Genomic DNA, 12,208 nt, shown 5'->3' with positions numbered 1-12,208 from the left:
TTCCTTAACATAGAAATGGATGGTAAATATTCTGAGCTGCAATAATCTTAACAGCTTTGATTAATTTTATTAAAGCAGAATGGTGTTATTAATATTGCTGCTACTGTTATGAGCGTGTTATAGTATGAGTCGTGTTCTGAGAAAACTGGGCATAATGCATGTTCGTAAAGTTTCTCAGAAGTGGCGCTGATTGTGTAACGTTTGTTTCGGTTTGCTTGCATGCATAGAGATGATGTTTTGGGATATTTGATAGGCCTAATAGTCTATCATGTAAACCGCCTGTTACTTTCTGAGACTCATTAGCGTCTGTTTGTTTGAAAGTAAATGTATACTCATCCGATGATCAGCATGTCTTCATCGTATTGTTCTGCAAAACAATTGCAATAAATCATTTCACATTTCTTCTTTCCCCTTTAAAAAGAATTATTTAACAATAGCAAGTTTGTATATTATTTAAACCCCGCCGTGAATCGCCAGATATAAATATAAAAAGTTCAGTGTGGCCGCAACATGTGTTTATGCACTCCGTATCTCATATACACATTTGTATGATTTTTATTAAACTTCAAATGTTTAGGTCATACTGAAGGCTTGAATCAGCTAAAGGTCAAATGCGGGTTCTTTATCCAGTATAACTATTGAAGGATTTTCATGAAACTTGTTGTGCTGTTAACGGTTTAAAATATGTTTTCATTTATAACACGTTTGAACGAATGAACGCAGATAAACAATGCCAAAATATATTAAACAGTAGACGAACAGACTAAGGGTCAGAACTTTACAAAACTCCTTTCTTAACGATTATCAAAGCTTAGAAATCATACATATGTGAACTTTTAAGCTTTGAACTGAGAAAGAATCAAGTGCGCAATGACGTACTAACCGATGATTACTTAAAGATAATGTTTTGACTAGATACCCATAAGGGAAGATTTAAATTTGCAACGGAACAAATAAATAATTTATACAGGTATGTATATGACCTATACGGACATTTCTGATGGATTGAAATAAATCTAGACGTGCTTACTTTTATCATTTACAATAATTATCGCCATAAAATGTCCATTCTTTATTAAATTGCCATATATGTATACCTGTCACACATACAAATAGTCATATGCAGCATTGAAAAACTTTTACGAGAGTACTTTGCTCCGCGTCTTGTATGTTAAAGAGTGTCCGTCTAAAGTCCATCGATTGACTACTGTTATCATATCACATAATTTAATTAATCACTGGAATCTAAACCAATTGTTGGCTAACTAATGTTTTGATTGACACGTCTCTACTGGTTCAATAGTTATATTCGTGCAGATTACATTGGTTAATTTCGAGCTGGTTCCGGTTAATTTATTCTCCACATGTGTTCATCGCGTCTATGAACACGATGTTGGGCAGTTCCATCGTGGCTATCTTCGCATTCTCCAGTCTATTTCCGGCGTCGCTCGGCTCATCCTTGTTGAACTCAGTGTGATTGGGCGCTGCACCGCCCGGGGTCATAAGTATGCGTGAGTAATGCGCCATCTGTGCGCTTTCCTTAAATACATCGGAAGTACTCGAGATAACGTGCAGTTTCGTCGTTGCGTTCTTTGGGTTTTGCGTGCTATCGACTTTCGATTTAGAAACAAACTTCTTTTTGATATTCTTGATACTCGCGGTATGCGACACGGATATCCTCTGTGTGTTTATGTCCGCAGCGCCACCCTCCGAGTAGTCCCGCGCGAAACACAAACATCTGCACAGCTTCGTCTTGGTAATGATGCAGCCCCGGCATAGCAGACCGATATACAATTTGGTGATCCTCTGCGTGCAAATAAACGACATAAAGATGAATACCCCTTGGCCTGCGTTTAGGACTATGAATATATACTCGAAAGGGACGAAGTTGGTCCACAGGTAAAGGTATCCGAAAATCCACGTCACGCCGGTAAGAGACGAAAGCTTCATGTAAATGATCGTATTCGTTCGATCAGACGACTTTCCGCTCCTCCTCATCGTCGAGGCTGAGATTTGATAGACGACGGCGAAGAAGAAGCCCAAGTTTAGAATAATGATCATCCCGACCGGCAGCGCGAACACCCACCCAACCATGACTGGGTTTGATATGTAGCACACGTTCCTGCCATAACCGATGTCCCTCCCGCCAGAACGGTACGCGGAGACCGATATATTGATGGCGACCATCGCCAGCGCGATGCCATAGCAGTAGAGTCCGTAGCAGACGACCTGGGGATCGAGCACGCGCACTGACCTATATCTCTGTCCGGTGACGAATGTCCGAAACATGTGCAAAGTGCAGACGTTCATCCACAAAATGGCGGTGAGCCAAAACAGATGGATGAGGATGCCAAACACAATGCACATGTTCGGGTATTCGGTCTTGTCCATACAGAACTGATAAAGGATCTGAGCGATCAACAGGTGGACGGCAAGCATCGTGTTGTTCTTGCCAGGAATCGTCTGCAGTTCATCGAAAATTATGTACGTTACGATGGTCAAAAAGAGACCCGTCATCGATAAGAAGCTGCAGACGACAGAGAGAATCGCCTGCGGAGTGAACGCTCCTTCTTTCAGTTTCTGCTCGTAATACGTGGCGGCGTTCCGCAAATAGTCGCTGACGCAGACTCGAATGGAGTTATAACGCGACGCCCGAGAGAACTCGCCCTCGTACAGACGTAAATCTGAAACCCGTACGTCGATGACATCAATGTAGTCCCTGATCTCTTCTTTCTCCAGCGAGAACATAGGGCATACGAAGAGTTTTGATATAAACGTGTACTGAAATGCCATCTCGACATCAGACAGATTGGCGCGGAACAATACGTCCAAGGCACTGTAGGCGAGCATATCAACGAGAAAAATGTCGCCTAATGGGAATATGTTTAGCTCCATTTTGATACCAGTCGCGAAATCCACGCTGACTTCAATGGAATTGTTGTGCGTTTCGTACATCAGTTGCTGTCCATACGTCGATTCCTCGAAAAGTTTACCAAGGAACTTGGCATTCTCTGATACACGTATGACCAGAAGCACAAACAAATAAGACCGATCGTTAGCTGTTGCTAAAACGATGAGTTCTCTTTCCATTTCCGCGTCGTCTCCGTATATTTTTGTGAGAACATCATGAGTTAAGTCCCATTCGTCGACAGATTCCGACCTTGCCGCAGACGACTTCACGAAGCGTATCATAAGCGAGACGCTAAAAGTAGCCTTGATGACGTCAGTGTACAAAGGGACGCAACTCATGTCTGCCTTTGACCTCGTGTGACCCAGTGGACAGTACCACTCTCGGCATTTTTCCTGCAAGCAACAGCTATACACTATAATCGGGATTTACTTGTGTTCTTATACGAAACAGGTGAATGAGCTTTGTTTGTTGATGTATTATATTTGGTTAAGCATTCCTATTTGGTCAATAATGTAAAAAAATATTCACGGCACAGTTTGGAGAAAACCTTACAAGCACAGGTGGTTAACGTGTTGCTGTGACATTAATTAGTAAAAACATCATTTTGAAAGAAAAATAATCAAATAATAACAAAAAATCAACTTCTCTGAAAAACAAAATAACTATCAAATATATATAACAAGATATTCAACTCAAAATGACCCGAAAACAAAGTAAATCTTAAAAAAAAACAACATAACTTCATCAATTGTGCAGCGATTACCATGCATTCGGTTTAATTCAACGCAAAACTTAATTTCCCTATCTGCAAATGCAGATATCGTGCAATATGTTTACACATGCTGGGTCAAATTTTAAGAAATAACACGATACAAAACTCGTCATCGATCAGACCCGATTTAAGTATGAAATCTTCAAGTGTAAAGATACACCTTCGCGTTGGACCAATGGATTCACTCGTGTGTTTAAAATGTCGGCCAGTTGAAATGTATGTAAACATAGTTTTCAAACGGCGCTGTGCAGTTAGTTTTGATTCATTATATAAGGGCAAGAACGGTTAGAATGTTTTTATCATACTTTTGATTGATTAAAGTACCGAGGACCGTGACTTTAGCACGGAAAATGCCATTTACTCCGTGAAGATTTCATACTTTAAAGGGGCCTTTTCACAGATTTTGGCATTTTTTAACTTAGTTCATTAAATGCTTTATATCGATAAATGTAAACATTGGATCGTAAAAGCTCCAGTAAAAAATCAAGAATAAAATTAAAAAAAGGAAAAGAACATTGCCCGGAACAGGTTTCGAACCAGTGACCCCTGGAGTCCTGCCAGAGTCCTGAAGTAAAAACGCTCTAGCCTACTGAGCTATTCCGCCGAGTACACGTACATGACGTATTTTACACCTTATATAAGCAATCTTCGTAGTTATACAAAATTTAACGACAAAAACAGAACTCTCCAAATTATTCAATCGTTTCGCGTTGCAATCTTTATAATTTTTAGGTTTTATAATCGTCAAAAGATGCATATAATGGCTATATTAGAGCATGGTAAATGTTCAGTATTACTGTTTCCTCACAAATATCATAACTAAAACGAAAATTTGCGAATCTGAAACAACTTTTTTCAATTTTGTCAATTTACCAAAGCGTGAAAAGATCCCTTTAATCGAGTGTGATAGAAACCGCCGCACGATTGATGAAGGTATGGCTGTTTAAATATAGATCTAAAATATTGATGTAATCATGCACGCCGCAAATTTACATTTAAATTTTAAACTAACGGTACAATCACACGTACCTTATATAAGTCGTACATCATACCCTCCTTGCAATGCAACCCTGTCGGTCTGTAACGGTCTGGAGGCAATGCCCGTGCGTCCCACGTGGGCAGGAACTGGGACTCGTTCCTCAACGGCGCATTTATCTCCACAACGAACATCCGGTCGTCGTGGAGACCGAGTTTAAGTTCCGTTGGGCAGCGGGCGTCCCCCGCGTCCGTATCGTTGCTGTTACAGAGATAACAGAAATAGTTGGCGTAGGCGCGGGTCATTGTCGCGTCCGATCTGAGATACGGCACATACATAGCCTCGCATGCCTCTTGAGTTTCTACGTTCGAGTAGTTTTTCGGGCAAGAGTGTATTAGAGTTTCGTTTAGAAAACAGATATCCGTGGTGTTTAATGTAAACGGCGGTAAAAATTCGACACAACAGTCAGCTTGATCCGGGTTTTTCGCGGCTGTGTACATTTTTTCGGGAGTATTCGGGAAAAGCAAGTTATCCGCCTTCAATACCACTTTCGACGAGCACGACACGTACATTTTCCACGCTATAAAGTTGGTCTCGTTGAGCCCGTTACATTCAGCGCAAAACTTGTTTTTAAACACCGTACCTGTTCGCATATCCGTAACCGGGATGTTGTCATCCAAACGCGAAACGTCCGGGTTTTCACACCGAGAGCCATTGACGTATTTCGGACAGGAATCGTGCATGATGACGCCTAGTTGCGCGGCAGACATGCTCCAATGTTCTTTTCCAATTCGCTTGGCCGATGGTTTCCCCTGTATTCTTGTCGGTAGACACCGTGGCTCCAAGGCGTTTGTTTTCTGGACATTGCAACAAGAGGCTTTGCCAAAGCAGTTCCTTCCGATATCGTCGCAGTAACATCCGGTCTGGCAACAGGATGTGTAAATGTTGCTATGCAACGTGCTTACACCGGGTGTCACGTTACATTGTCTGTACTCCGGGCATTGCTGCGTTAACGTTTCCAATGTTGAGGAAGCAAGATAACATTCGCCGCCGATCGTGCACAAAAAGACGTGCAAGATAACATAAAAGAGTTTCTCAGAGGACGTCATTTCATTTGGGTTTGCTTTAATTTACCCCTGTCCAGTAATGGCCTAAAATACATTAAACATAATAATGTGCATAGTTCAATAATGAATACATAATTTCTTGTTGAGTTTCATCCACAACATTGTGTTAATTTATTAGGATACAACATATACTGAAGTTAGTTTGTTTATAATATATTTCATATGAATAGCTTTCTTAAAACTGTTGTTTTGCCATGTGATAATTTATACAAAGATTTGTATTATATATATCGTAGAATAGTATCAGAACATTACTAGATTATTTATATATTTGTATTTTGTTTCGAAATTTAATTAAGTTTAATGTCATATTCAAAGTCTCTTAAATGTGCGCTTACAAGAATGTTAAATTAGCATATGAATAGTCATAGTTAAATTATAAAATTATAATATTAGCAATTTTGGACAGAATCATAAAATGTTTTGCTGTAATTATTTTGTTTGTGTATGGATATTCAAACGGATATCACTTCACCACAACGTATGAATGTATTAAGAAAGTACACATATCGGAAATAGTATATATATTTTTCGGATTATAAATATAGTCGAGTAGGAATGGAGGTCCACGATGCATGATTGGAACCTTTTTTTTTTAAATATGCTGATGATGTTCTACATTGTCTTAGGTAAAAGAACGATTTTGTTCCCAAGAAAAAATTTGCTCACAGGGTCTAAATTCAAGATGGCCGCCAAGATTGCCGACCAAAACCTAGAGAATACATTTTTTCGCAAATAACACAAACAAACCATGCTTTCTACGATTTGTGAAAGCTTTGTTATTTAAGAAATTGAACCCATATTAGTGTTATTAAATAAATAAGTTTTTTTGTGAAATATTAAACAAGTTTACAAATAAGGACTTAATCAATGAAAAATGTGTACAAAACATGTTTTTGTGCTTATTTCATGTTGCATTTTGTACCTGGAAACCGTTAGATACAATTATCATCCTTACAACATGTATACATACCTATGGCATTTCAGAATAAAATATATAATAGTTTATGTAAATGTTATAAAAAATTGTGATGTATAAGACAACAAAAGTTGGTCGGGTATATGACAACTATAAAGAAAAAATGCCTAGCGTGCATATTTATACATTTTAAGATAAACTAGTCGTTTAATTTGTTATATTTATGTATTTGGATCTTTTTGATATGCTTTTCTCTTAACTGTAATAGTAAAATTAAAGATAAAAACATCAACAAATGGCATCACAAATATCACATTGAGCTCTAGAAGAAAAAGTGGCTCACGCTGCATGACTGGAAGGTTGTTTGTTAATAATATGCTGATAATCTAAATTGTCTAAGGTAAACTAATAGTTTTGTTCCCACAGTATTTTTTTGTTTCAATCGGGTCTAAACCCAACATGGCCGCCATCGTAGATTTATATAAATCAAGAAATTACGGTGTTTTCACAAACGGCATAAACATTATATAATATGCACCGTTTTTGGTAACTTTTGTCTTGGTTAAAAGAAACTTTTTGTTCCCAATAAATATGTTATGCCCACGGTGTCTAAATCCAAGATGGCCGCCGAGATGGTCGACCAAAACCATAGGAAATACCTCTTTTCGCACATGACACAAGTAACATATTTTCCATGACTTTGGTAAGCAATTAAGAACATACTATTCTTATCAAACAAATAAGGCTTTTGATGAAATATTGAACATTTTATGGAAAAATGACTATTTCAATGAGAAATGGTACACAAGCATGTGTTTTTGTGCTAATGGCATGTTTCAATTTGTACCTGAACAATAGTTTATATACAATTAGCATCCTAACTACATTTATACACACCTATGGTCCTAAGGAATATAAATATATAATATTTCATGGGCATATGATCTATTATTGTGATTTGTATGACAAGAAAACTGGATGGGGTAAGTGAGAAATATAAAGAAAAAATGTCTATTGTGTATATTGATATAATCTGAGATATACTAGGCGTGTTAACTTGTAATGTTATGTATTTGGATCTGTTTGATATTTTTTAGTGCATTCGCATTGTTTTTAAACATAAAATACATTTCTCTAAATTATAATAGTACAAAATAAAGAAAAAAATCAATTATCAACTAGGGCACAACAATCTCTCGCATTGAGCTTTAGTAATATCAGTTGCTCACGCTGCGTGCTTCTAAGATTTTATTTGAAAGTGCAGATAATAATCACAGGTGGTTAGCGTGTGGCTATGATATTAATTAGTGAAAACATCATTATGAATGTTAAATAATCATATTATAACGAAAAATTAAATTTTATGAAAAAAAAAATCATATCAAATATATATATAACAAGGTATGCAACTCAAAATCACCCCAAAACGGGGTGCATCGCTTTGAACAGCCATATCTTCATCAATTGTGCAGCGATTTTCACGATCTCGGTCTTATTCAACGCAGAAATGAATTTCCTTTCTGGAAATGTATTATGTCTTGCAATATTTTTACAAATGCTGGGTCAACTTTTAAGAAATAACACGATACACAACTCGTATGACCCAGTTGACAATGATCATGCAGTCTTTATGAATTGGAAACTCCAGTTTAAAAGACACCCCTCCGCATTGGACCAATGAAATCACTCGTATGTTTAAAATGTCAGTTAGTTGAAATGTATGTAAACAAAGGTTTCAAACGACGCTGGACAGTTAGTCTTGATGCATAATGTAACGACAAGAACGGTAATAATGTGTTTTCATACGTTTTATTGAATTATGGTATCGAGGTACATGAACTTTGTAGGGAAGATGCTCTTAACTCCGTGAAGATTTCAGTCTTAAAGACTGCATGATCATTGTCAACTGGGTGACTGCATGATCATTGTCAACTGGGTCATGCGAGTTGTGTATCGTGTTATTTCTTAAAAGTTGCATAAAAATAGTCCGTTCTGAGCCCATCACAGAGGTGAATGTAATGTAACCGTCGTGCAAGAGATTGCAGAAATGACCGAGTTGGTTCATAATACAATTGTCAGTGGTACGATCCTAGGTGGGGTTAACTTTTTTTTATACTTTTTTTTCTTTCTTTAATTTCATTATTGTTTATTCTAGAGCCCTTTAGTCCTGTTGTTTACATTTATCAATTGAAAGCATTTAATCACATACTTCAAAACATGCCGAAATTTGTGAACAAGTACATGTAAGTTATTAATGATTAAGGTCGAGTTTGATACTGTAGTGTATGGTATTATGTTTGTGATTAAATATTCTTTTTTATTAATGTCTTTTGGTAAACTGTTGTGATCCCAGTTAAGATTGGAAATAATTTCTAATGGTTATGCAAATTTCTAACAATCTATGTACCGGTACTTGGGTTTTGCCTAATTGCTGCATTTTATTAAATTTGACGTAGACGGTAGGGATAGTTAAAACAAAAAATCTCTCTTAAAAGTGCGGTGACCCCCTTTTTTATTTGTGTTTAATGATGACAATACGTAGATGAACATATTTGAGCAGTTACGCAGAATTCTATTTGGCAGAACAATTTTAAATTATATTTATGTGGTTACAATAGTAAAAAAATGACGTTTTTTGGGGTGACATAAAAATTATGAAAAATAAATTTCTTAAAATTTAACTTGTGTTTTATTGTTAGTGTGTGATTTAATTAAATGGTATATGATGTTTCTTAGCTTATATAATATCTACATGTTGCCAATTTCATATGTTATTAATCAATTTTACGCAATTAGAGATTTTTTAGTTTTAATGAAAAAGTACATGTTGTATAAAGGTGAATAAAATCAAAACAAGGGTGGTGACCCTATGTTTTTATTTCATTTCTTACATAGTATTTGTATATATATCTTAAATAAAAATTTTGGAAAAAATCTATTTGATGGAAAAAATCAGCAAAACTGCAGCAACACCCCTTAAGCACTTTATATCGTGTTATTTAAAAAAAACAATTGACTGTTTTTTGATGAAATATAGTGCATGTAATAAAAAAATGATTAAATACACGTTAAATCGATACAACAAATGGTTGTTTTTGCGTCGGACATGTTCACATTTTTACCTGACGCGCTATTTGGATGTAATTAACATGTCATCTACAAATATAAACATAAACAAAATAATAATAATAATAATAATAATAATAATAATATATATATTATTATTATTATTATTATAACTTTACTTCATGAAGAATTCACTTTCAAAAATAATTTCTTTTTTACAATGTGGTCTTCAATAACATAACGCAAGTATATATTTTGAAACATGCATACGCACATACAAGGGAAAAAATCAACCATACAGTTGAATGCCATAATAACTTCCTTATCAATTCTGACGACGTGGACGACGACGAAGACGACGACGACGATGATGCTGCTGTTGATGATGACGATAATACAAAATATGCAAAATATGATACAAAAATCAATCTTTCAAAATAAATCACATCCGACACATCACAACAAAGTATTAACATAGAAAAAATTGTGAGCATACATTTATATCAACGATTTGTTTGTAGGTATTCTTAAAATTTTATTTTGAATGTAGTATTCGGAGACACTTGTCGGATGCTTATTGGAATGAAATCCCATACGGCTCGTGCACGAAACTAAAACGCTCGTTTTCCATAATTTGTTCTAAACGGAATAGATGATATATAAGTGTGGGTGGTGGATCTAAGAGCGTACACATTGTTATTTGAGATTTGAATAACATTAGTCAAATAAGAGGGCATTGTGCCTATTACAAACTTATGAACAATAGATCCAATTAGGAAAGTACATATGCTATTAAATGTCAACCAACCAAGTTCTTTGAATAAAGGAGCTGAAGGAGTTGGATATGGTTTATTCAGTAATATTTTAGCAGCTAGTTTATGTATCGAATGTATTTTACGTAATCCATAGTCGTTAATATATATGAGTGGTAAAATAGTTTCTTAGTTAATAAAAGACTTAATTCGTTTTAATAAGCCCAGTTTAAAGTTAACAACATACACTGTTTATGTGCGAATGCCATGTTAGATGCCCATCAATCGTAACTCCTAGTAAATTAAATTATTAGGATAATGCCATTAATATTAAGTCTAAGATGGTCAGTAGAACTACGACTTTTGATAAAATCATACATTTAGTTTTGTTCGGATGAATTGACATGTTATTAAAGAAGCACCATGTTGCTATACTATCCAAATCGTTTGCAAATTTAATTGTATATTTTGAATGTTATAATCCGAAACGTGTAATGTTGAATCGTCTGCGTAAAGATCAATTGTTGAGTTTTTAACGAAGGATGTGATTTCATTAATGTAAATAAGAAATAGAATAGGCCCAAGCAAAATGTCATGATCTACTAAATCGAATGATTTGCGGAGATCCAGGAAAATTGATCGAACCATGCGACCAGAATCAATATACTGTAACCAAGAATCTACAAGGCGAATCAAGTATGTTTGACAGGAATGATTTTGGCGGAAACCAGATTAGTATCTGTGGAGTAGTTAATGCTTTTGAATATATGATTTAAGTTGATCTGTAATGTGTCTCTCAAATATCTTCGAAATTATTGAGAGAATAGAAATTGGTCTATAATTTTAAGATCACTTTTATCTGCACCTTAATGTATTGGCAAAACATATGCATCTTTAAGCTGGTCAGGAACAATTCCAGCATTAATTCAATTATTAATAATAGAAGTAATCGGACCTACAATGGTATCCCCACAATATTTGAGAATGTTAGCGCTAATATTGTCTATACCGGCAGCTTTGGATATTTTGAGAGAGTCTATTATTTTCCGAACGTCAAATATCGTAATCTGAGGAATGTCAAATACATTAATTGCTTTTTTTTGTCTAAAAATGTTTAAAAAGTTTGATAAATGTTTTGGTCATATTTTTATTTTCGAAACTATACGGGAAATGTTGATGAAATGATTATTAAACTCTTCTAAGATATATTCAACATTTGCCATATCTTTATTAGTTATCCTTATTCTTTTTAAAAGAGCTAGTGAAGTGTGGTGCTTTGTTAAGGCATTAAGAGTATTCCATAGGTGTTGAACTGTATTTCCCTTCGCCGATTGGTTATAAAACAGCCTTTTAGTTTTTCTATTAGGAATGTTACATGATTTCGCTGTTTATTGTATTCATCTATTTTATGCTGCTTTTATTAACCAATCGCGAATTTTGATTTCGTGTCTAATTTCCGCTGTAAACCAACTGGGTATGCGATAAGATCGTATACTATAGGACGATACAAACACAAAGAGACTTAAGAAAACAATGATATATTATTTTGTGAAAAGTGGATGGGACAAATGACAATCTGAATACAAAATGCCTAATGTGCATTTTGATATATTTTAATATAATTGATCCTTTTTTAACTTGTTATGTTCAAGTTTATACGGATTTGTTTTCGTTCGGATTAGTGC

General features: G+C 35.5%; 2 protein-coding genes across 2 annotated transcripts in view; both read right to left on the bottom strand.

Annotated features, from left to right (window-relative positions):
* The window catches only part of LOC127843911 (synaptojanin-1-like), a 222,460-nt gene that overhangs the window by 116,536 nt on the left and 93,716 nt on the right, over nucleotides 1-12,208 (bottom strand). The window lies entirely within an intron of this gene.
* LOC127843913 (uncharacterized) lies at nucleotides 1,058-5,253 on the bottom strand. Its single transcript, XM_052373809.1, has 2 exons — nucleotides 4,713-5,253; nucleotides 1,058-3,303 (listed from the first exon to the last, which is right to left on the bottom strand). Exons 1-2 carry the CDS (start codon nucleotides 5,229-5,231, stop codon nucleotides 1,354-1,356), a joined length of 2,469 nt encoding a protein of 822 aa, XP_052229769.1. The 5' UTR covers nucleotides 5,232-5,253; the 3' UTR covers nucleotides 1,058-1,353.

This window comes from Dreissena polymorpha, chromosome 9, assembly GCF_020536995.1.
Source record: "Dreissena polymorpha isolate Duluth1 chromosome 9, UMN_Dpol_1.0, whole genome shotgun sequence".
NCBI classification, from domain to species: Eukaryota; Metazoa; Mollusca; class Bivalvia; order Myida; family Dreissenidae; genus Dreissena; species Dreissena polymorpha.
The sequence above is the reverse complement of the archived record's forward strand: the minus strand, read 5'-3'. Positions and strand labels throughout refer to the sequence as shown.